Here is a 26803-nt window from a genome sequence, read left to right as displayed (position 1 = left end):
GCAGGGAGTGTTCCCATCAATCCAGGACATCCTTTACCCCATCCCCCAAATTGTCTTGTGACAAATGAAGCCCAGAGGCAGATATTCAGATTATTCAGTGGAGAAAGGAATCCAGAGGTCCTGGTGGAGAGGCTGAACCCTCAGGGTGTGCTTAGGTACAAGCCCGCTGTGTAGCCAGTCCACAGACCAGCAGTGTACAGAGCCCCCACTGCACATAGGCCACAGACTCGCAATGAGAAATCAGAAGTGGCCTTGCCACCTGCCCTCAAACCCAGAGGAAGGTACATGGTGTTGCAGAAAGAGAATCACACCTGAATTTGAATTCTGACTATGACACTTAATAGCTGTTAGCTTCCATTTCCTTGTCTTCAAAACAGGAATCAAAATGTTACCTTCAAGGATGCCGCAGAGCTGGATAATGTGTGTAAAGCCCTCCGCACAGACAATATGTAACAGACATTCAATAAAGCGGCACCAAGTTGCCTGAACCTCTGCAAAACAGGATAACTGGACTCTGCAGGGCTGGGGTGGCGCCTGGCCTGGGCTCCTCCAGGGGTGGAAGCTGTCTGCCTGCAGAGGGGCCAAAGGCACCGGGGCAAGGAGTGTGCACTTACGCAGGATGGGAAAGTGACTGGCAGCTGGGAGGTGATTTATAGATAATCTGTCACCTGCTGGCCATAAACAGTACCTGTATCCCAGAAGGGCATTTGTAGAGGGTTAAATTAATCAAATTCACTTTGTAACAAGTTCAAGTTCACAAAATACTTTAGGCCTGGCGTGAACATTGTACTAGCCAAGATGAAAGGCTCCAAGGAACAGAATGTCCTTCAGAAAGCTTGCCACTGCTCTTGCAAAGACCACGACTCCCCCTTCTTTTGCTGAAGGAAGCATCCATACTTGCTGCCCTTAGGAATTCTGGCCACAGTCCAAAGTCATTCATTTCTATAAGGCACTATTTTCAGCAAGAGGGTAAAGACCTCAGAAGTACTTGAAGAGGCCAGTTCTCCTGAATAGCTGAAACACTGTGGGTCAACACCCAACCTTCCCAAAACAATCCCATTATCCATTCAAAGAGAGACACTGCAAATTAGCCTGGGTTTGGGGCCTGGCTCTGAACAGTTGGTATTATAAAACCAAAATTCAAGTAGATGCTGGAATGGTGTAAGGAAAAAAAAAAATCACACTGTGTCCTGTTCTGTCCTGTCCTGTCCGTCTTCCTGACCCTTTTATGCTACTCAGCAAGCACAGAATGCCAATGGTACTTGGCCAGTGTAACAGGAACTGAGCTGGAGCCTTTCCCCTTCTCCTGGGTTCTTCTTTCACAGTTATTTACTTAATGGAAATTTCCTCTTTAATATCGTTGCCCCACTGAGTAAATGCTGGTGACAGTATCTTCCTTGTCACCAGAGCAGATGGTGAGCATGTATCACAGGAAAAGAGAAGTGACAGGACTCTAGCACAAGGGACAAGTCTTATATTTGTCCAAGTGCAAAGCTGAACAGCTGCAAGTCAGCTACCAGCACAGCTCTGATTCCATCGGCCCGGCCAGTGAGAAGCCTCACTGGAGCACGGACCACCAGAAAACTCACACATGCCATGCCTGTCAGTCAAGCTGCCGGGATGGCACTGAACAGGCAGGAGCCTGCTGACTGGGCGTCCTGGTGAGAGCCACAACTTGCTTGAACCTCAGTTTATCATTTGCAAAATGCTTTCTCCTCCAGCAGGCTGCTTTGGAAGGTTCAGGAGGTAATGAAGGCAGAATGCCTGGCATGCTGTCTGGCCATCCATTTCTACAAGTTCCTCAGCGGCAGTTTGGGACCTTAGACATAAGCATTATTTTCAAATTCGCAGGTAGTGAGCAAGAAAACCTGAATCATAAGACCTAAGTCGCTTCAAAACCAAGGTCTTCACCATTTCTGTTTTTTTTTTCCCCTTCTGTTGATACAATTAAAATATCCGCAATTAAAAATTATTCCAACTGTACATTTTGTCTTAATATTGAAGAGCTCTTTCAGAATTCTTATTAATAGGGAAGAATTAAAGGAAAATGTGGTCCAAAAACCAGTAATGATCTCTGATTGGAAAAGGCAAACCAAACAACTAGTCCTTGCTTGGCCAAATGGTGAAGGAGTCCGAGAAATAGAAAAGAGCATTGAGAGAAACAGGCGTGGAGAGAGCTAGGGTTTGGCTTCCAGAGGCAACTTAAGAGTTTGAGTGGGTTGTCTGTTTTCAGTTCTACCTATTTGTGAAGTATGTAGAGTTCTTGAGGCAAAGAACCCAGAAAGGGGGGTCTGAATAAGAACATAAGACATTTTAAAGCTGAGACTGACATTCTGCTTCCTCAATATCCCTAAATCAATGATTTTGCTTCCCCCCCTCCCCTGCTGCCCTATTGGTCTCTGGAGATCTAGGGACCCTCCTGCCCTGGGACATGTACATGTTGCCATTTCACACATAAACACTTACCAGGACCCATGTCCTTTTCAGTTAAGGAACAAAGTTATCCACAGATAGTCACAGATACCTGTCATTATCTCACACACAACGTCTAAATGCCACAACCAAGTCCAGCCTCAGGACTGTCCCATGGCCTTAACCAGCCCGAGACACACCTGCTGGAGGGGCAAGTCTCTCTTGCCCTTCTGCAACTGTGACCCAGTTATGAACTCACATGCTGTCTCAGATTAATCTGGAAGCTCAGAGTGGTTTAAAGCACTTCCACATAGGATTTTGTTTTTTCTTTAAAACTGACTGACAGAGTTTCCTGAGACTAAAGCACAGAAGTAAAGACAACACACACAGACTCGAGAGGACTGATGTTCAACAGAGACAAGCGTCACGACTAACCAAGTCCTAGTTGTGTTTTCTACACCAATTTTAAGAATTACATGGGCAAGACACATCTTTAAACTCAGCTGTGCAGGGAATTGTGCCCTTCCGCTTGGCTGTTCATCAGCTGTACTCACTGTAGGATTTTTTTTTAAATTTAGTTTTTAGTTGTAGATGGACATAATATTTTTAATTTTTATATGGTGCTGAGGATCTAACCCAGTGCCTCGCATGTGAGGCAAACGCTCTACTGCTGAGCCCCAGCTCCAGCCCCTCACTGTGGGCTTTTGTGAAAGAAGTGTAAACAGTTGCATTGAGGATGCCAGGCCCCACTTACCCATTGCTGAGAACCCCCAGAAGCGCTCAGAGGGAAGTGTGAAGGGGCCAGTTAGTGCTGGCCAGGAAAGAGGCCTCCGACCCCAGGAGAGAGATCCAGTTTGCCATTCTCACAGGATTTCCAATGTGATGAGTGGCTCATGCCTCAGCACTGAATCCGGAGACAGTCAGGATGTGAGGAAAAGTCCCCTTTGTGGTGGTCACCAATAATGGCCATCCGGCAGATAAATTATTTCCACTCTAGGGAAGCACACAGGCTTTGCAAATCAGAGTCCAGAGGTCACCTCTGTTACTAGTATCAGCTGGGTGGACATGAGCAGAACATACGTCTTGATCCATGAGACTAGACAACTAGACCAAAAGTCACCCAATGAGACCTCAGCTAGACAAGCACTCAGATGAGGCCCTCGGCCACAGCTTAAGCAGGTGCTGCCCATCTGGGCCTTCCTTCCGCCATCCCCACCCCTTCTGACTGAATCCTGCATGTCTCATCCTGAGCACAGGAATCACCTATGCCCATTCTGGAACAGAGGAAAGAGGAACATGTCAATTATAAATAGACTAACATCTCAAAACAGAAATTTAGAAACAAAATGGAACATTCCTCAATAGAAAAGAAGCAAGCTTATCTCTGTTCCAGCCACAAAGACTCCATTCTTGTGAAGTACTTTGTGTTTCAAAAGAATATTCTCTTTAATGCCAACTGCCTTGGAAGCAGGGAGGTGGGTGATGTCACTGAGAACAATCATAGATGCAGGCACCAGTAGAGGCTGAACTTCTTGCTGCCAAAGTCACAGAGGCTTCAAGGGTCTGAAATAACTTTATGTGATTTTTAGGAAGAAATCTGTTCCCAACCATTTCTTTAACTAAATGAAACTGAGTGTGCGGTGGAATGGAACAGGCACACTCCCAGCTGCTGAAGTGACAGGGTCACTTTTGGAATCACACATGGTGGCTGACAGTGCTGCCGGGCTTGTTCCGCCAGCATCTGCAACAAGGTTCGTCAGCTGCGACCTCACACCTTCCAGGAAGAAAGGCAAGTGTTACCGCCATTTTACAGATGAAACTGCAAATATTGTGACTGTCTCTAACGAACAACCGCTAAGCACCTACTGTACTCATCAGGGAGTAACCTACCGAGTGACCACAACCTTGACTTTTGTTATCACCTCTGCAGGAAAATCCCTTCCTAAATGCCAGGGAAGATCCTACGAGACACTGGGCATGCATCTTTCCTCTCCCAAGTAGAGGAACTGACGAAGGCGGGCAGCCGACGGGAGTATATAAATGACAAAGTTTCTGAAAAATTACTTACAAATCACTGGACAAGACAAAGGAGTCAGGCTCCAGTCCCCTCCCTTGACCCATCTCTCTGACTGGACGCCCTCCTGGCTTCCTCCACCCAGACCTTCCTGTGGGCCTTGCAGCTGAGGAGCCAGTTCCTTCTTCCCCAAAAGAAACAAGAGGCTCAGCGAATGTGCATCACAAGGACCGCCCCGAGCCACACCAGAGCGTGTTGCTAGTTCGTGCTGTTTGTGCTGGGAGGAAAGATGTGGGGTGGGGACTGGGACCAGTGATTTCAAGCGCTCCTGCCTGCAGACAAGAGGTCTGCTCTCCTCCCCAGAGTCACACAGGGTAAGTTTCCTGCAGATGTGCAACACCAAAGCTACAAGATTCGCTTGGTCAGGGCTGGTCTCATCAGGCAAATCTAAGTCCAGAAAAGAGCTGGCGCTCTGATAAGCACCGTTTTATGTCCATGGAGCTGACACATGGAGGGATGAATGTACAGGGAGGAGATCGAGGTGGGAGTGAACAGGCAACCAACAGCGTCCTGGGGTGAAGAGAGGTCCTGAAAGTCCACACAGGCTGTCCTCATTCCCCTTCCGTCCATCTCTGCCAACCTTTGCTTTTCCCAACATCCTGGAACCATTAAGAGTAATACATCATCCGCAGGGGAAAGTAAGCTATTTCTAATAACCAACTAACTTGTTATGGGGCAAGCGGACTAGGGCCTGGGTTTGGGAAGCCAGGTGTCCGGAGCCTACTCTCACCTCCAGGCAGCATCGGGGAGTCACACACGAGCAAGCATTAGGGTCTAGGCAAGGACACTGCCTGGGAGCTGGTCTTCAGCACCAGACAGAACACAAAATCGAACCCATCCTTGGGGTGGAAGCAGGAGGGCAGATCTAAGGTACTCAAGTCCTGTCTTGTTTCTTCAGAGACCAGCTTGATCCCAGGCTGAAATGAAAGACTCCAAGAAGATTCTTCTAGGAGTCAAATGTTCCCACCTTTCAGATGAGTATACAAAGCAAAGTTATAATTTTAGTTATTTGCTACTAGCTCCTCAGAAACCTCTGGCCTTTGCCCGGGGCGGCCTTCGTAGGCATTCATACCTCTGCTGTCCTCCAGCCCCACGGCAGGTGATGTGGGAGAGGACACTTAGAAGCACACCCATGTACTTCCTGCAGATCGGGTGTTTTGAAGCCCTTTCTGGTTATCAGATTTCTGCAAAGTCCCAGGAGGAGGAAGAGCCTGCCATCCATTTAACTCTGCAGCTGCCCTTTCCAAAGGCCGCTGCAGGGGCCTGTTCCGATGCCTTTGTGTGTCTTTTAAAATAAATCTTCGATTACCAGAAAGGTAGGAAAGCAGGGGCTCTGGTTCAATGTACTTTTCACTTACAAGAGAGTGAACTAACCCTGCTTACACAAAAGACCACCCCCACCCACCACCACCTAAACAGAGCTGACTCTCCAGGATGGAGTGTCCTCAAGGCCTCCATTTCAATGTCAGGAGTTGGGGTTGATATGTCCTCTGCAGCCCAGCCCCATCCTTCTGTTGTCATCCCTCAGGATGAAGGAAGGTTTTGAGCCTTTCTGAAATACCTGTTCCTCTGGGAAAGGCCCATTGTTAATACCCTACATGGCCAAGGAAAGCTCTGAAAACAGGTTCTGCAGGGCAGGTATGCTGGGGTGGAGGGGAGGATCAAAGCACCGCACACCTGAAGGTAGAAGGAAAGAAGAAAGTAAATCTTTCTGGAGAAACGTATCAGGCAGAACCTCTGATTTTTTCCTCTACAATGTCCAGCCCTCAACACTAGTTACCAAGTATGTATAGAAATAATTCTAAATGACTGGAAACTAAGCGGGGAGGGACCCAGACAAGACCACTCACATACATAGTATGATCACTATCTTTAAAAATGCGCTAAAAGATGGAGCATTTCACCAGAAGTTTGCAACTGAGATTCTAACAGACCACAGAGTAGACAGAGCACCAAAGAGGACTAGCAAAGCGGGGAATGAGGCGGCAGGTCAGCCAGGGAAGGCTGAAGAAAACCAGGAAGGGGTGCAGAAGAGAGCTGAGGGGCCCGCGCGAGGCGGAGCAGCAAGGCCAAGTGCTGAGTAACTGGAGTCACAGAAGGAAAAGAAAGAGAGGCGGCCCAGGCCCAAAGTCAGTGGCCAAGAACTTGCCAAAAGTATCAACACATTAAGCTTCAAACTTAGTAAGTTTTATAAATCCCACATGGAAGAATGATGTTGGAACACATTACTATTAAAAACTTACTAAAGACAAAGAATAAACCTTCCAAGAGCAATCAAAGGAGAAAAGGTGCATTACCTAGAGCTGTTTCAAGAGAAATGCACGAACAACAATGGAAAGAGGCCACTTAAAGGGTCAAAGAAATCTGCCAATCTAGAGTTCGAAACTTAGTCAAAACGTCTTTCAAAGATACAGGTGAATCTGGGTACGGTGGCACACACCTAAAAATCTCAGCGACTTGAGAGGCTGAAGCAGCAGGACTGCAAGTTTGAGGCCAGCCTCAACAACTCAGAGGGACCCTGTCTCAAAATAAAAATTAAAAGTGCCGGGGATCTAGTTCAGAAGTAGAATATCCTCCCTGGGTTCAATCCCCAGCACACTCCGACCCCAACAAATCTGAGAAGATTCGCCACCAGATGTTCTCTAGCAGAAGGATGGAGGCATGGATATGGAAGAAAAGCATGAATGACCCCCACCAGGACAAATCTACACTGAAGTGAGCATGGGTCATGTGAAAGAAAAGTTAATGGTTTGTGAGGTTAAACATAGGTGAGATTCAAATATATGACAACAGAAAAAGATAGGAGGGGGCAGACGGAGGTAGAGTTATAACTTGCAATTGTCTGGGAAGCTTAAATAAAATAGAGAAAAGAAAGATGGGGAGATAAATACTCTATGACCAGGCCACTCTGACCTGCTCTAATGGGAGACTCCTGTGTAGTGTTGCAGGAAACGTGAACAAGAATGGTCGTATCAACACTGGTTCTGACTAGTGGGCACTACAGGAAGTCGCTTTAAACTGTGGCTCAAGTTCTCTGTGCCCCCTTGTGAATACAGCCTTGTACCAGCCCACTCCTGCAAATGTGGCACTGCTGAGGTCCAAAACAAAGCCACGAGGTAGAGGTGACTTGTGTACCAGCTAAGGATGTGGCCCCTGAGGCAGGCAGCCTCAGTTCCTAGTCCAGTGCTCTTCCTAACCTTGGGCAAATTACTCGATGGCTCTGAGCATCTGTGTTCTTATTATAGACTAGCACTCAGAGGAGCATGATGAGGATCAAATGAATATTTGTGAGAAGACTCAGAATAGGACCCAGCACGTAGCAAAGTGGTCAATCAATATTAGCCAGCCCCCCCACCCCCACCCCCATTGAACCCAGAACCACATGAATGCTAGGCAGGTACCACTGAACCCCCGATGATGTTATTTTTTTTAGAGAATTCCATATTTTCAGTACAGCAATACTGAGGAATAAAGATAAATGTAATTAACATAGGAATACCCAGAGAATATACTAACATTCCCCATGGTCAAGCTGATTAGTGAGCTGTAACTATGAGGTCAACGAGACAGCAGACAAGCTGCTTGCCTTTGGCAACAAATTAAGGGAGACAAAAGCCAAGGAAATACAACATCAACATTGTTGTTACTGCTTATCAGAACATAGACAGAGCCAGATCACCAGGGCCAGGACCAAGGAAACAGGTTGTTGGCTCTTGATTGGAATTTCCTAGGATTGTTACCATGTACTACAAGATTAATCTAATGCTTCTCTGCACACAATTTATGTGAAATGTATCAGAAGGATATAAAAAAAGCTTGGGCTTGCGTGGGAACAAAACTGCTTTCAAGAAATGTATCATCACCAGGCCGACTAAGAAAATACCACAGACTCAGAAAAAGTACCCACACTTACCAAATAAGCTAGTTCACAGTCTGACGGGGGTTTGCAGGGGTGGATAGGCAAGACCATTTACAGACCAGAGAGCAGGCAGATCCAACAAGTTCAAGTGACTCGTCTTCTGAAGTGAGTGTGCCTGGGAGACGTGGCATCGAGCTAGGCCTGCCCAGTGTTTTCAGATGGTGCACACGCTGATATTTCAAACCCCACCTCCACAACTCATGGTTACCTCCTGCTCCCCGTATCATCTCTGCACCCGGCAGGTAAGGGGCACCACAGAGCACTGCCCACATGAGTGCCGACTGCGTGGAGGGAGCAAAGTGAGGAGATGTGCAGTTTCAAGCAACTGACCCACACACCTCAAGAATAGGACATTTCCTGGGAAGAGGTGGCAATGTGTGTCTTTGAGGGTATATGTAATTTCATTAAAAAAGCAGTTAAAACCACCATACTGTCAGGCAGAATGAATGATAATTTAAGATTAGAAATAACTAAACGCTGAGATCCTTTAGTTTGTTTTGTTCTGCTCTGAGGAATAAGAATGTGCTGGAAATTTGGGGAATGTACTCCAAACCTCCTTTCTTCCTCCTCCTACACACACACACACACACACATACACACACACACTCTTTATACTCCTCTTTGTCCAAGGCCTTTAATGAGCGAATAGGGATGGGGAGCCGGCTCCCTCACACATCCTGCCTCAGGCCGTGGCCTGCAGGGCCTCAGGCGGCCTGATTAGCGGGATCCCAGGAGCCCCCGCTGCTCTTATCTCCACAGATGCCTGAAGAGTTTGGCATCTTCCCTCCCAGCCCTCCTGGGAAGCCGCCCAGCAGGTGCCCGTTGGCAATAGTTTTGTGTTACAGGCCCAATGAATGATCCCCGCAGGAGCTGCCGGCTGTTTTCACAGACACAGAAGGCAGTCAAAAGTCCACCGCGTGAACTTGGAATGACCCCAGCTGCGGAGTCACTGGCGGGTTCACCGGGAGGGCAGGCACGCTTTATTAAACAACTAACACTCTTCACAGATAACTTTCCGAAAAGCACAAGTGTTAACTCTTTGCACTCTTGCTCTGACAGAACCCTTCAGCCATGGAGGGCTCCCTGGGGGATTTCGGCCAGGGAGACAGACATGAGACCCATGATGTGGCACAACCAGGAACTGTGCTCATCCTGCCTGGACGGGGCAGGACTCGGCCACCATTTGGCCTTCCGTTTCGGGAGTGTTTCCGATTGAAGGTCTCAAGCACCTTCTCCAGTGAGCACGGTGTGCCCAGGAACCGCCTGGCAGGGACAGCCCTTTGCCAGGCCCCCCACGTAGCAACTAGCACAAGGGAACATCCAAACCTGCTGGCTCGCTCTGCCCCACACCTGGCACCTGCAAGGACAGGCCTGAGACTTCTGGATGCCTCTGTCCCAGCAGGACAGAAATGGGGACCAAGCTTAGAGAAACCCACTGTGCAGACCCCATCCCCTTTTGTGCCAGGACCGGAAGTCCCACTGACTGCGGCAACCAGAGCAGCAACAGAGGAATGTACTCCAACCTCCTTTCCTCCTTCTCTAGGAGGGTGCAAGAGAGCCATGAGGTCCAGATCATAGTGTTCTTGTCACCAAGCATAGAACCCTCAGGTGCCTCCAGGCCTGCTAGGCAGAGAGCAGCAAGTGCAGTGTGCAGAGGGATGAGTGGCAGGTGGCCCCTTCTTCCCGGGGTGAGATCAGTACTGAAGATTCTCTTTTCTCTCACACAGACTAGCAGGAACCCGATGACAACAATTATGACAATAAAATACAGACAAACACGTGAACATGTAGAAAAACTATTAAAAATTCATTTTAACTAACAACGTCATGTTAGTTTTGGCGTTGAAGTTGTATGTCTATCAAAGTTTTATCTCTACCTCGGCCTGAGACTGTGCTCTACATCAAAGTACAGAGGGGTTCCCTAGCTGGGTTCTTAGCGGGGCGAGGTCTCGTTTTGTTCAGGGGAGGTGAATTTTGATGAGACTACTGGCTGGGTGAGATCCTGTTGAGAGACTAGTGACATCAGGTGCTTCAAAGGAGCCATGCTCCCAATCCCATGCACTGTGCTTGGGATTAAGAAAACCCAAGAGGGACAGGACTTCAGCCCTAGTCCTCCTGGAGTTCAACCTGGTGTGGGAGACAGACACAAACCGAGAGAAATCCACATAAAGAATGTGATTCACATGTAAGTGTCAGGGCTCTGGCCACCACTTTTCTCCTCCTCACTTCTAAAGGACTAGAAGCAGGCAGCCACCATGCTGGCCCTGCGGTCAGAAGGACTGTTTTAAAACTGGCCCGGTGACTAAAACAGCACTGAGAACTCACTGGGTCTGGATTTCTCCACCATAACTTGAGGGGGCTGGCCTGACATTCTTCCCAAACCTGCTATCCTAAGAGTATCTACAAAAGGATCAGAGACTGTGTAGTCTAGGGTCCAAATGTGGGAAGAGCTGACTTTGCCAGGTTGAGTTTGAGGTTTGAGACACCCTAGGAGGAGCACAACCTGCCCTTCACAGGAAGGCAGAGGCCATTTCTTTTTATATACACATGGTTCACTGTGTAAGGATGGCCTTAGGCCTGAGCCTAAGCAACTCCATTTTAAAACTCCAGTTAGAAACCTGCAGGCACACCTACTGAGCCCTCCAGTATGGCCCTCAGACACAAACAAGTCACTTCTCCCCACCCTGACAAAGTCAGAGTGAAGTCCCTGGCATGTTGTCCTCACCCCGATAAGGGGGAAAGGTAAGAAAATCACGGTAGGGACTACCAGACCAGATGCTTTAAATCCAAGGCAAATGATGTCACTGACAGACCCAGTGGCAGCTAACAGGGCCTGAAAGGGTGGTCAGAAGCCCCAAAATTTGGTATAAATGATGGAACAAATGAACAGACATTCAGCCAGCTGACACTGATGCACACAGGCCTGAGAGCCTGATGAGGACCTGGACTGACATCCCAACTCTGCTCCTCTGCCTGATCCTCTGCGTTGTTCTCAGCACTCTCAAACTCTACAGCAGCCTCTTGACTCGGGTGAGAAAAGGACTTCTCCCTATGACCGCCTCCTCAGGCAGCCGTCAGCTCCACCCCAGGAGAAGCCTGCCTTGGTTCCTGATCTGCTCACCATAGTCTGAGTGAATGTGCATCTGCTAGGCCTTGAGCCTAAGGCTTGAGACTTTGGATCTGGCACTTGAGCTTAGCATGCAGAGGGAATGTCTGTCATGATTAAGTGTGTTTGCAGTGCTTAGAATTAATCTAGAATTGTTTGCTGTGAGTTGATTTTGTCTATTGCAGTGCCTAGCATAAAGGATGGTCATTTTCTTAATTAAGAACCTATAGAGAGTTGGGCTGGGGCTGTAGCTCAGTGGTAGAGTGCCTGCCTCGCATGTGTGAGGCACTAGGTTCGATCCTCAGCACCACATAAAAATAAATAAATAAAGATATTATGTTCATCTACAACTAAAAAGAAAAATATTTTTTAAAAAAGAACCTATAAAGTGAAATTGTATTGAGTGATTTAAGTGAATAAAGCATTGAAAAGGGCAGAAGCATCTGGACATTCTTTATTTCTCCCTCTCAACTACATAAGTCACACCTTTTGCCCATCGACACAATGCTATGTTTTAGCTTTTATAAAGAACCTAGTGGCAAATTCCTCTTCTCTTTAGTTCCAAGAACTTTCATCTCTGCATATAACTTCCTCATTGAGGCGCCTTGATTGGTCTTGCTAATCGATTACCAGGTGATTATCCTGTAGCAGTCCAGACCCTTCACTTACTTATGCCATAGGACACAAAATCCTAGCAGGCTGGTGACACCCCTGGAAACCAGCTGCTCACATCTATGTGGCTCTGTTACTTTGCTTCTTGGTGACAGAGTGACTGGAGAGCTGTGTGGCCTGCTACCCAGCCACAAGGCCCAGCGTGGCTGCAAGGACAGTGACCTCTAAGAGGTCATCTCTCCTTAAAGAGGCTCAGTCTGGTGGGAAAACAGTGAGCTTGGGGTCAGCACCAACTGCCCCATCTCAAGAAACCATTTAACCTGTGAGACTGACTTTTCCATCATGAGGAGGAAAGTACTGCTCACACCTGCCCTGTGGGCCTCACAGGGATGAGGCAAGGCCGTGATCCCACAGCCACAACAAGCTCCTGCAGAGCAAGGTGCTTCCAGAGCATGGGAAAGGGCCAGGGCTGCAGAGGAGCCTGTGTCTCCTCTTCCTCTGCGAGCTCCCTGCTGCCCCCACCCCGCCCCCTGCCAAGCCAATGACCTGTACTGGGACTCAGCTACTTCACTCTTCAGTGCATATGTTTGTGAAGATCAAATAGAAAGAAGGCTGGGGCTGGGGCTCAGTGGTAGAGCGCTTGCCTAGCATGTGTGAGGCCCTGGGTTCGATCCTCAGCACTGCATAAAGATAAATAAATAAAATAAAGGTATTCTGTCCACCTACAACTGCAAAAAAAAATTAAAAAAAGATCAAATGGAGCACATCATGAAGGTTAAATTTCCATAAAACTACAAGAAACCATTAGCGCCTCTTCTTTTATAACTGTGGCATGATCCTTACCCACTTCCAAGTGCCCAATGGCCACAATCTCCTGCTCTGAACATTACCACGGCAACAAAACTGAAACAAGGGGCTGTTTTTGGAAGCGTGTTCTGTTTAATTTTCATTTCATTGAAAGCACTGAAAGCTAACGCCTTCAAACTAATGTTTTATTATATAAATTTAAGAGCTTGCAGGAAATGTTTACTTAAACATTTTCCTCTAATAAAGCCAACACATATTTCCCATAAATATTATTTTGATTCATTAGATTCAGAGGGACTGGGTTTGCCTCTCTTTTCCCTCTTGCTGTCTCCCAAGGCCTTCTGCTGCCTTAGGGTGAGCTGGGCCTGGCACGCAGGCCTGGCCTGGTGAGGTCTAGGGTAGAGTCTGATGAGCATCTACCCTGCTCTAGCACCGCACCAGCCGCGAGTGGCTAGGGGAGGAGGAGAAACAGGACCCTGAAAGCCAAAGTCCTTCCCTACCTATATGTCCATAGCATGATTTTGGCTACCAATCAACTTACAGATATGTTTTATAGGGGAAGAGTTGTGAATATCTTTTTAAAATCTGTTTGTTTCATATCAAAACAGAAAACAGACAATAAAAATCAAGTAGGTATTTCATTTATTTTTTACTATTTGTTGAATGTATACCATGTGAAAGTGCTGAGCTAGACAGACCTTGCATGGGTACAAGTTCCATCATTAATTCTCATTCTCTCTCTCTCTGGCACTGGGGATTGAACCCAGGGTGTTCTACCACTCAGCTACATCTCCAGCCTTTTAAATTTTCTTTTCAGACAGGGTCTCACCAAGTTGCCCTGTCTAAAAATAAAATTTAAAAGGCTGGCCTTGAACTCTCGGTAGCTGGGAATACAGGTTTGCGTGTTCATACAGGGTACTTTCATTTTCCTCATGGCAAATATTCACCGTTTGTCGTGGGGAAACTGGCAAAACATGTCAGATAAGGTTTTGCCCTTCAGGAGTTTTCAGTCTACTCCAGAATGCAAGTGAATGGACGAACAGCCCCCTTCCACACTTCTTCAGAGGAAGATCTCATCCTTGAGGGACAGGATAAAGTGACCTTGCCCCTTGGCCCCACGGCACTTCTCCCAAGAAGCTGCAGGACTGTGCGGATTCCCGAGGCAGGGCTTACTTCTCCATGTTAGGACCCCCTGCCCGTTGGCCCTATCTGCTCCCCACCTTCCCACACACAATAAATCAATGTCTTCCTTTCCTAAGCATCTGGAGGGCACCCAGCCCTTAACTGGCAGTGTCTTGTGTTCACTGACAGAGGCTGGAGATGTGCACAGGAATGGTCACCACCCAAGGTAGAACACGGTCACTGCTTACAGGAACAACATGCCGTGGGGATGACCACAGCAGGGGGAGACCACACTTTTACATGGAGTGTGGCATTTGGACTGGACTGTATAGACTCAGAGCCTCTGGCCAGAGAAGGAAAAAGGACACCCCAGACAGAAGAGAGATTCTGAGCATGAGTGCAAGGAGGGTGGGGGCGGGGGCAGGCAGCGCGGAGGGAATGGCCTGGACAGCCAGCCTTCTGCCACCTCCCTCCCCCTGCCGCTGCCTCCTGGCATCTGAGCTTATCTCCACCTTCCGCAAGCCAGCTAGAAAATTTCCTTGTTCTTAGAAACTACTCAAGAGGGTTTCCCCACTGGTGTTGAACAGGACAGGAAAAGATACCCTGTCTCCCCTCTGCCAGTGAGGAGGCTGGTGCTGTCTGCGTTTCTCCATGGCCCACATGCACCCTGACATCTCCCCTTCAAGAAACACTGGGACCCTACAAGCTAGGCCCGGACATGGTGCCATCTGGCTACGAGAAAGGCAGAGAAAAGGCCAATCTGTCAGCCTTCTGGAAGCGCTGCCCTTTTCTTCCTTGTTCTTGGGCTCTCTTATGTGGGGATACCCCTTCCTCAAGGTTGTAGAGACGTCTTAATGTAATATCCTCATGTAAGCCTGGAATTTTCCCCCTCCTATCCTCCAGTCCACAAAAGATCTACTCCAAGAATTATTCTTATCATCCATTTTGTTTCTTTGTAAGCTCCCAAATACATGATTCCCAAAGATCTCCCATATATAACCATGGTTGACACATGATTCTGTAAGTCTCCACGATGTTAACTGTTTCTCTACCTCTGTTCCCTGAAACCTGCTCTGCAGGGAAGGACTTGCTAACAAGGCTCTCAGAGGAAGAGGATGGCAGAAAAATCAATGTGGAGGTGATGTCTGCTCCTATAGTAGCAAGTGAGAGTCCAGAAGTGATGTTCAATAATGTCCTAGAAGTCAGGAGGCCTAGAAGGAAGTCCAAAGCTCCACCAGTTCCTGTGAAGCCATCATGAACAAGCTACTTTCTTCCACTGTCTCTCAGTCTCTGCACCTGCAAAGTGGTAGTGGGAGAAGCAGCAGCAGCAACAATTATACCATCTGCCTGGCTTCGGGCTTATAAAAAGGATCAAAGATGATGCAGGAGGCTGAGGTACAAGGATTACAAGTTTGAGGTCAGCCCCAGCATATTAGAGAGAGCCTGTCTCAAAAAATAAAAAGGGCTGGGGATATGGCTCACTGGTAGAGTTGAACCCCTGGGTTCACTCCCAATACAAAAAAATAAAAGGATCCAAGATACATAAATGCTTCATCAACAACTAACAATTAAGACAAATATAAAGTGGCATTCTTATTAATGCTCTAGCTAGGAATGACTAAACTCTAATAGTAAATCAGATTTCTTCTTTGTTCCATGAAACAACAAACCACAGAACAGGAGAAAAGAACTAACCATGAAACTCTCCGACCAGCTCTACCCCCAGCAGTCTCCGTCTGGCTTCTTAACTCAAGCAATGGTATCACTAAGTGTTTGAAAGCCAATTTGCTCATGGAACTCAGAAACAAAACATGTCTGCAAAGTTTGAAGAGCTAAATGAGAGACTGAGGAGAGAGGGGAGGAAGAAAAGGAGTGTTGAGGAGAATGAGTTCATTTTCTGCCATTAACTAACAATGGGAAAACACAACTCCCCTTAGTTTGAGGTATCCCCCACTGCAAAAAGAATACAGATGTCCTGATTGCTTAAAAATACTTAAAGGAGTGAAGTTTAGGAAATGGCTTAGTGAAATAACAACCCAGCACAGATGCTCCAGGGAAGCTGGCCACCAGGAAGTGGTCTGAAGATCACCGTCAGCTGGCACGCGGCTGTGCTCCACAGCTCTGGTCTGCTGATAGCAGAGCAAGACAGGCCTGGAGGCTACGATGCCACGGGGTACAATGAATCCGCACCAGCACATCCCGTTTGGGGGAAGAGCGCTGCCCATTTATTTACGTTCTTTTGAGGCAAACTTTCTCTATTTAGAGAAAAAAACTCTTCCAAACTTTTTCTCCTCTTCCAACCCTTGTACACTAGATCAGAGATTCCCAGATAGAAGTTAATTAAGAAATGGTAGAAATTATAGCTGGAAAATCCCAAGGCTCAAAATAAGAGTTAAGTCAGAAATTAAATGGGAAAACAAAATTTTTTTTCCAGTACTAGAGATCAAACCTATGGACTCTCTATCACTGAGCTACTTCCCCAGACCTTTTTATGTTTTGAGACAGGGCCTTGCTAAATTGCCCATCTGGCCTCCACTTGCAATCCTGCCTCATACTCCTGCGTCACTGGGAGGCCTGCACCAATGGCCCAGCTGAAAACTCCACTTTTAAAGCATGTTTCCAGTTGCTTGTGTTTTAGCTTTGACACAGGTGAGGGTCAGAGAGAAGACCATGCCCGAGAATCGGTGTTTTAGAGGAAAACGAGCACAGCGGCTTCCCTCCAGTTTTCTGTAGAACTTCTGGCTCTGCTATTAGCACAGTCACTCATTATTAAACTTGAGATAAGGTCACTGACCATTCTGAGTCTCATTCTTCTCATCTGTAAAGTGGGGACACCATTCCTTCCTTACGCATGCCAGGCGAGCGCGCTACCGCTTGAGCCACATCCCCAGCCCTTGTTTGGATATTTATAAAAATGAATTACATGGCTTGGGAGGTGGAGGCAGGAGGATCCCAAGTTCAAAGCCAGCCTCAGCAACTTAGTAAGGACCTAAGCAACTATCTTCTGTCTTTTCAACTTCACAGTGTTTTCGCCACATAGACTGCAGTTTGGGGACATCAAGTGAACCCTCTGAAACATGATATACACAGCTCCTCCAAGAAGGTGACTTGGGAACCTGTTCTTAACTGAACTAGAGTTAGGAATGAAGACAAGTTTTGAACTTTTTCAACTTCTGAAGAATGCCAATGGTGGTAGGTTTCCCTCTAGGTCAGGCCACTGGGCTGCTGGACTGGGAGGAAGAGGGACAGCCAAAGCCCACCCACCCACGCCTCCACGAGCAAGGCCGCCACCAGGCCCAGTGGTGAGAACCTGCTGAGAACTCGGGCCACAGCGATTCTCAGGCCAGAGCTCCACCCCAACGCAGAGCGCTCCTCCCACCCCCACGGACTCTGAGGTGTGTCCATGATACTAGGATGGTTCACTCAGGACCTAGAATTTGCTTACAGAATTCAGACTAAGGGCATCCTTTTAGTCTTCAAGGTTATTAAAGAAAATAAAACAAAAAACTCTGATGCCAAATATTTGAGTCACGTCTCTCCATAAAACACCACCAATGGATCTCCTCTTGGCTGGAAAATAAATCCCTCAGGTGACCAATTTAGGATCAAAGTCCTTTTGAAAATAGAAAACCCATGTTCTCTGAGGAATAGGTCTGTCTGCAGTGAATTTCATTTCACTTGAAATTGTGTGCCAATCCAAACACACTGAAACCCCAGTGCTTACGGGAAGGCATCCACCTATTCCTTGCTTCTAGGTACATGGAAAAGCTATTATGGGGATAATCAGCTCAACTATAAAATGAAGCAGTCGGACATGATGACAAAAACAGGTACAAGTCGTAAGCTGCCTTTTCCCCTTCAGAATCCACGCAGGCACTCAGTACACTCTTCTGTGCAAAGGTAAAGCTTCTGCCTTGAATAAACACAGCTTTTCATCTTGTCTGAGCCTTAAAAATACACTGCCTGCAAACAAATGCTGTTTCTTAAACACAAGGCAGTTGGAACCCCCTGCCCTCAACAAGGTCAGCGGGTATGTGGCAGGAGGGTGGCTGATGGTGGGGCTGGCAGAGAATCTCTGCATGAAGGGAAAGGAACATCAATTTGCACTGCATGGCTGCTGTGCCCTCATCTGGTTTTCTGGAACAAGAGGCTGGTGGAGGCTCCTCTTGGAAGAGAAGCAGCACCTCCGCACGCTGCAGCCCAAGGAGAGAGCAGAGAAAGGAAGAAAACAATCTGAAGGCCTCGCCAGATTTCTACTGAAGCGGCTACAAAGTCGGAATGTCTCTCTCTCCCTCTTTCTTGCTTTGCTTGGATTTCCCCTAAAACCAATAAAAATTCATTCTGAACCCAGGCTGGGCACTTTGCTTGGTTTACTCTTGTTTTTCCTGGTGATATACCTTTCAATTGGAGAGGACATCCAGAAATGCCATGAAAGCTGGGAATGGAGGTGCTAGACCTGAATGGTCAGGTCTGGGCTCTGCAGCTGCCTGGTTCCCTCGGGCAAGTCGCCCCTCTGGGCCTTGGTTTCTTCATGTATGTATCAGGGCTAATAATGTCTAACTGCAGCAGGTCATCTTGACCAAATGACACCACATGAGTAAAACCGTATTTGCAGGCACAAAGGGTCTTAGGGGGACCATGATGGTCATGGCAACCCAATTCCACAGCCATCACCATTCCTGAGGGTCTGCTCTGTGTCAAGGACAGCATGATTGCACACAACTTACCAGCTAACAAAGGAATGTCAAGGAATAAGCTTCCTGTGGAAAGTTAGGAGTGATTAGTATTTTATATTCTCTGAAGTGCCTGGAAAAGCCTGAGAAACAAAAGGAAATACATCAGTAGGAGGAAAAAAATAGAGCCTATAGAATTAGCAGGACTTAGATCAAATCCACCCCTGTAATTTCTGGTTGTGTGACCTTGAACTGCTACTTAACTTCTCTAAGTCTCACCAAACATGTACCAAACAATGTGTGTGAAGGCCTATCCCCAGGCCTGGTGAGCAGAAGGCTTTCCATAAATGTTCATACACAGGTATAACATACACAAAGCAATAAGTGCAATTTACCACATACATCAAATTAAGGACAAAAATCACCCAGTTATCTCAATAGATGCAGAGAAAGCCTTTGACAAAATTCATCACCCATTCATGATAAAAACACTGAAGAAACTAAGGACAGAAAGAACCTACCTCAACATCATAAAGACTACAGACGAAAAACCCAAAGCCAACATCAGAGTGAATAGGGAAAAACTGAAAGCATTTCCTCTAAAATCCAGAACAAGACAAGGACGTCCACTCTCACAACTCCTATTCAATACAGTGCTATAAATTCTAGCCACAGCAGTTAGGCAAGAGAAGGAAATAAAGGTAATAAATATAGGAAAGAAAGAAGTCAAATGATACCACCAGAAGACTGTTAGAACTAATGAACAAATTCAGCAAAGCAGCAGGTTACAAAAAAACAACACTAAAGAAAAAAACTGAAGAAGACACTAGAAGATGGAAAGACGCCCCATGTTCATGGACAGACAGAATTAATATTATTAAGATGGCTGTATGGGGCTGGGGTTGTAGCTCAGTGGTTGTAGCATGTGTAAGGCACTGCGTTTTATCCTCAGCACCACATAAAAATAAACAAACAAGCAAGCAAACAAACAAATAAAGGTAATGTGTCCATCTACAACTAAAAAAAAAGAAAGAAAGATGGCCTTACTACCAAAAGCCACATACAGAAGCAATGCAATTCCCATCAAAATACCAATGACATACTTCACAGAACTGGAAAAAAATGGTCCCAAAATTCATTTGGAAGAATAAAAAGTCCCAAAATACCCAAAGAAATTATAAGCCAAAAAAGCAACGCTGGAGGCTTCACAATACCCAACTTCAAATTATACTCCAGACTCATAGTAACACAAACTGCATGGAGCTGGGGGCCATGGCACATGCCTGTAATCCCAGCAGCTAAGGAGGCTGAGGCAAGAGGGTCTCAAGTTCAAGACCAGTCTCAGCAACTTAGCAAGACCCAAGACAACTCATTGAGACCCATTCTCAAAAACTAAAAAGGGCTAGGGATGTGGCTCATTGGTTGAGCACCTCTGGGTTCATTCCCTGGTACCAAAAAACAAACAAACAAAAATCCTCACCTATTGCATGGTACTGGCATAAAAACAGACACATAGATCAATGAAAAAGAATAGAAGACACACAAAAAAACCCATAGATACAATCATCTGATCCTTGATAAAGGCATCAAAAATTTGGAAAAAAGATAGCCTGTTTAACAAACAGTGTTGGGAAAACTGGTTATCCATATGTAGAAGAATGAGAGTAGATTCTTATTTCTCACCCTGAACAAAAATCAACTCAAAATAGATCAAAGACCTAGGAATCATATCAGACACTTCACAACTCCTAGAAGAAAATGTAGGGCCAATACTCCAACATACGAAGACAGGCAACGACTTCCTCAAGAGAACTCCTAAAGTTCAGGAAATAATACTAAGAATTAATAAAGGATAACATCAAATTAAAGAGCTTCTGCACAGCAAAGAAAACAATTAAGTGTGACAGAGAATATTTGCTAGCTATTTTCTGACAGAATTAATATCCAGAATATATAAAGAACTCAAAAGACTTGCCACCCCAAACCCAAAGAATCAATAAATGGGCAAATGAATTAAACATACACTTCTCAAAACAAGAAGTACAAACAGCCAAAAAAACATGTGAAAAAATGTTCAACATCTTTAGCAATTTCAGAAATGCAAATCAAAACTACACTGAGATTCACTCCAGTAAGAACGGCAGCCATTAAGAATACAAACGATAAATCCTGGAGAGGATATAGAGAAAAAGAACACTATTACACTGCTAGTGGGACTGTAAATTAGCACAACACTATGGAAGTCAGTATGGAGGTTCCTCAAAAGACTAGGCATGGAACCACCATACAACCCAGTTATAGCACTACTCAGTATTTATTCGAAAGAATTAAAATCAGCATACTGTAGCAATGCAAGCATACCCATGTTTACAGCAGCACAATTCACAACACCAAACTATGCAACCAGTCTCGATGTCTGTCAATGATATATGGATAAAGGAAAGCACACCCCATGGAGTTTTATTCATCCATAAAGAAAGATGAAATTATTAATGAATAAAACTTGGCAGCATTATGTTAAGTAAATAAGACAAACTCAAAGTTGAGGGTCATGTATTTTCTTAGATATGTGGAAGCGAGAGGAAAAAGTAAAAGAAAAAGTGGGTCAGGGGTAGAGGAAAGGGACCAGGGACCAGAATATGGGAGGCAAAGGGGAAATACCAGTGAATGATACTAAACAAATTCTATAGTCATACTGTGTCTATACAAATATGTAACAACCCACCATTGTTGTATAATTATAATGCACCAACAAAGTTATGGGACATGTTTATAAATAAGTACCCATACCAAAATGTAGCATGGTGTCTTAACCCTACTCCTACACCTCTTCCTAGTAGTGCTTATTTGCATTAAGAAATGCTACAAAACTATTGAGGCATTCTCAATTCATAACAAACAAAATGGACTTAAACAACAAGGCAATGGCTAAAACAACATAAAATAAAACACATTAACTGAAAACTAACAGAAAAATCACATCACCCTAATGAAAATTTGGACCTACAGAATATGCAGTGGAAACTCTGGGCTTGGAAGAAATAGAGGACAGAGCAATAGAGAAAGACATAGACCTATAATTGCAGAAGTTACGAGTACGACTAATATGTAGCAAATAATGAACAAGGGATTCTAATTTCCATAGACAACTGACCACCATGAAAGTAATGCAAGTTAAAAACAGGAAAAATTATTAAAATACTTGCATTTTATGAACATAGAGTTAACACACCTGAGTCAAAAGCATACCATACTGACTTGAACAAAGAGAGGAATGGTGAGCAGGACAGAACGGAGCAGAGGTTCCACTGGGGCAATCAGAAGTGCTCCTGACCTGTGCTGGGAGAAGTCAAGTGTGCTGCTGGCTCCTTCCCTTAGGAAGGGCAGATGACAGCTGTGCTCAGCAAATGCCCAGGTTCCACACAGCAGGGACGAGAACAGAACCCCTGGCTCTGCTGTTAACAGTAAACGATCTTAGATCAGAAGTTTTATTTTTAACTTTTGACAATAGCTATGCAATTTTCTTGTACGTATGTAAAAATAATTATGCAATATTATTTGTGTGTAATGCATGTTAAATCATTATTCATAGCTATAAGTGAAGTCAGAGTCTGCATGAGAGAGGTAATGGGTTCAATTCGGGGTCTCCCAATTCCCTGGCTTTGAGACGAATTGGAAGTTCTTGCAGATGTTCACCTGACACAGGCAGGAGAAGGCCTGCTTACTATGATTCAAGCTGCAGAGAGGAACCCGCTCCTCCCAAGTGGCTGGAATGCTCAGTGCTGTCCTGCTCCTAAAGAAGTCACACTCCTGCAAAGGGTTCCAAAGGCAATTGTCCTGCATGGCCTCAGGAGTGAGACCTGATCATTGAATACCTTCACGGGCCAGAACCCCTTGCCAAGACCCAGGCAGGGGACTCGCAGGATAGATGCTTGCAGCTGGTGGCTAATCCCTAAGTCATATCTGCCCAGATCTGGTGTTCATAAACTGATTTCTGGGGCCCAGGCAATAAGAAGTAAAGACAAAGAGAAATAATGGGAAAAGAAGGGCACAGGTTATTTCCATGAGGCCAATGTTAAAGGAAATCAGAAATTCCAAAAATGGATGCACTGTAGACCTGGAATTGAAATTTTGTTGTAGATAATTCACAACATCTCTCCAGAGGAATAAGGCTTGAGGTCTACTGTCCTCTTAGGTGACAGAATGAATTCCCTTCTCACTTGTCAAGGACTTTTCACCTGCGTCATCTCCTGTGCTCGGGGGGCAGGAGGAATTTCTATCACCTTTTCATAGCTTCTTTTTTTTTTTAATATTTATTTTTTAGTTGTGATTGGGCACAATGCCTTCATTTTATTTATTTATTTTTATGTGTTGCTGAGGATCAAACCCAGGGCTGCACACGTGCAAGGCGAGTGCTCTACTGCGAGCTATAACCCCAGCCCCCTTTTCATAGCTTTTAAAAGCAAGATGAACCTTCAAGAATGATAGATGAAAGATTTTTTAAAGGTAGGAATGGTAGAGCATCCAGACGGCCACCCCCAAGGTCCCTCAATACACAACCCAAGGCCTACAATGATGGCCTCGGGTCTTCTGGAAGCATAGACCTGAGAATCTAACGAACACTTTACCCTTCACCCCAGGAACACAAACACCTGCCAACTCAATAACTTCAGGAGTCGCAGAGTCTCTACTCAGAGCCCGTTGAGCCAGGTGAAAGCCCTTGGGTCCCCGCAGGAAAGTGGGGCAGGCTGGCTGGCCAAGGCTCAGGGAGGCACAGTTCTGACTTCCTTGCCCCTTATTTTATTTACTTTTCCCCATTTTTCATCCGTGCGCTGTGACTGTGGACAGTGGGGTGTCTGTGCTCCGTATCTGTACATGCACACAGCACAGCAAGTTAACTTGCCTGCCTCCTTTTTAATCACTGGGACTCAGGCACTCGCAGAAGCAGTATCCCACAGGCCAAAAGCTGGTTATTGTGGTCCCTTGCACATCCTTAAACTCCCCTTGTAGACCCAGAGAAGCAAACAGAACATTCCCCAAAGCAGCATGAAAGGTCTGATTTCAACCCACAAAACGAACGACAAAAAAAAAAAAAGAGAGAGATTCTTTTAAAACCCCAACCACACACCCAGAATCAAAGATGACCTGAATGAGTGGGTGTTTGTTTCATTGATAGATTTAGAGTTTGGATTTACTATTTCAAATATGAAGTGGTAATTTTAAGTTTCTTTGCTTTCTCATCTTAGAGATATATGGACTAATTTTTAAAACAAATTAGGATTCTTGCTATCAAAATAGATTATATAGCAATTCTCCTCCGGAGCAACCTGTTGCCTACAATACTGATTAGCTTACTGAAAACCAGACAAATTTGTAATGAAGGATGCCAACCACATGGGAACCAAGTTCCCTCGAGAGGACTCAGGTCCTGGAAAGCCCCTTATATAAATCCAATGACGACATAAAGTGTGATATCCAACACGAGACTCCATCCCTGCCAGCCCGCCTTCCTCAGAAAGGAAGACTCTGCCTTTTTATTCTGCTTAAGTTAGGTTCTCACAGTGACCTTCAAGCTTCAGAAACAGTTTTCTAGGAGAAAAAGAAGAATCAGGAAACAAAGGAGACTAAACAAAGGAGATAAAGAAGAGGCCAGTCCTCTTCACGAGGCTGTTGCAGGGAACGATGCAGAAACCCACCCAGAGGTCACAAGTGAGTGAACAGTGCCTTCCTTCTCATCTGGAAGGTTAAGTTTAGAGGTTCCTAACAGCCAAACTGGTTTGACTCCCCACTCAAAGTGCCTGGGAACCCCTCCTCTGTAGGACTGTAATACATCGGCTTTTGTTTCCAGGGAACTAATGTCTGGGGGCCAAAATCTTGATGCAAATACTACAGATGAAGTGACAATCCATTTCTCTTCATCTGTATTTTTCCCATATTTCATCACATTCTAGCTCATTTCACTCTCTCAATAAGCCTGTCAATTAGGCACCTCTCCATGCCAGGTAGAGTAGGGCCTCTGGATAGACCCAAGCACCTTCACCCTTCAACTGCACTATGCCCAGGAGAACAAGAACAGACATTTCACAATGGAGAAGAGGTTCTATGTGAATTACAACTCAACAGTTTATAAAATTAATAACATCTTTACACTGGACAGTCAACAACAACATATTTCAGTACATCTGTTGACATGAGTCCAGTGCCTGAAAGAGGAGCAGAAATCTCTGCAGCCACAATGGCAAAAGTTTTGGCCATGTTGGGGTAAATGTCCTGGGGAAACGAGGCGAACTGCACGGGTGTTCACACTCTGCATCTGTTTCCAAAATGTGCTCTGGAAAGCCTTCTGCTTCTACCCTTCACCCTCTTTCTAAAAGTAAATATAGCTTCCTATTCTGAGTCACAAGATGAACAGAAGGCTTACAGTCTAGTTCAATAATACTACACTTGAAAAACTGATGTGTCAAAGGAATGACCATCTCCTGATGATAGTTTGGAAAAAGGACTGAATCCTCAGCTTTCACACATTATTAACAAGAATGCCATGTGATAAAGAATTGCTATTCAACTCCATTTTCTTAATCTGCTGTTCAAAGATAACTTGTGCAGCACCATAAAAGTCTCTCGTAGTCAAGCTACTATTTTGGGGGTGGGGGTGGGGTACCAGGGATTGAACTCAGGGGCACTTGAACACTGAGCCACAACACCAATCCTATTTTGTATTTTATTTAGAGACAGAGTCTCAGTGAGTTGCTTAGTGCCTCACTTTTGCTAAGGCTGGCTTTGAACTCGAGATCCTCCTGCCTCAGCCTCACGAGCCACTGGGATTACAGGTGTGAGCCACCGCACCGGGCTTGTCACACCACTGTTACCTACTGAGGCAGCACAAATGCACCTGTGACCTCGCCCCACAGATGCTCTGTGGTCCATGAGCAGAGTGCACAGGCGCTTTCTCAAGCCTGGTTCATTCATGAAAACCAGTCTTTAAATGCAAAGTTTGTTGAACTGAAGGGGAAGGAAGCAGGGTTCTTTGGAGGCCTTTCATTTGGTTCAGACAGCAACTAACCTTCAACTACCTTCACCTTCTCCAGCTTCACACATAAAATTGACTCCTGCTGGAAAACTAATTGTGAACCTACAAAATATCCATTTAACAAGTTGCTAGGAACAGAAAGGTCAACTAGGCGGCAAGACACAGGACAATTATCCCACTGTCCTTCCGCTGCTGGATTCAGATGCTGCATAGGGCCATGCCCGTGTAGAAGGCTCCATTTCAGGATGGACTTTCCCTATAAGCTGTGGGGATTAGCTGGCAGATTTTATGCATGATCCAATTTCACATTTTAAAAATCCAGTTAATTCTGTTGGTGCTGTCACTGATGCAGGAAGTCCAGGGGGCAGGATGCTAGTGCAGGGTCTCTAGGGAGACGCCCAGAGCCTGGTCCAAGGCAGTGGAAACGGAGGGGAAGGAGGAGAGGCTTGGAGGCCTGCTCACTAGTAGTCTTTGTGACAGGTCATTGAAGGGGAGGGAAAGGCAAGGCATGCAGACAAGGAAGAAAAGGGCTTGAAGACAGCTTCCCACAGCCTGTTAACTATCAAAAAGACGACAGCAATGTGGAGACTAAAGAGGTTACTCACGGTGGCATTTCACCTCCATTTCCTCACCTTGGCAGCAGAGTTCGACACCCCATGTGTGACATTTCTGATAAGGCCCCCGACATTTCCGTACTTTATCAGTCCAGTAACACCTTCAGAAACATCATTCAAAAGTCCCATGGGATTTCCAAGAAAATCCACCGATCCCAGGATTCGAGCTGCCTGGCTGAGGAGTTCCTGTCAAGTGGAATATGGAGAGAAAAGTCAATTCAGAAACAGTTTGTAATGGCAGGTATCAGTGTGTAAGTGAATATGGCAGAAATCTACCTTGTCCTCCATCCTTGTTACTACCAACAATTACCTTTTAATCTTCACCAAATGCAAAATAATCTCCCGTCCTCTCATGGGCTCCACCATCTCCCGATACACATGCACCAGAGATTTGTTTTCAATACACTTATGAGTACTCTTCAAAGCCAATTCGA

The 26803-nt window shown here is 45.7% G+C and overlaps 1 protein-coding gene across 5 annotated transcripts in view; it reads right to left on the bottom strand.

The window, feature by feature from the left end:
* Vps13d (vacuolar protein sorting 13 homolog D) overlaps positions 1–26803 on the bottom strand; it is a 242140-nt gene that overhangs the window by 50380 nt on the left and 164957 nt on the right. For all 5 annotated transcript variants that reach the window (XM_027947656.2, XM_027947657.2, XM_071617354.1 and 2 more), the window contains one exon: positions 26388–26555. In XM_027947656.2, the coding sequence (XP_027803457.2) occupies positions 26388–26555 (168 nt within the window). The remainder of the gene's footprint in view (positions 1–26387; positions 26556–26803) is intronic.

Source organism: Marmota flaviventris, chromosome 10 (genome assembly GCF_047511675.1).
Source record: "Marmota flaviventris isolate mMarFla1 chromosome 10, mMarFla1.hap1, whole genome shotgun sequence".
NCBI lineage: Eukaryota > Metazoa > Chordata > Mammalia > Rodentia > Sciuridae > Marmota > Marmota flaviventris.
Note: the sequence above shows the minus strand (reverse complement) of the source record. Positions and strands in the feature narration are given on the sequence as shown.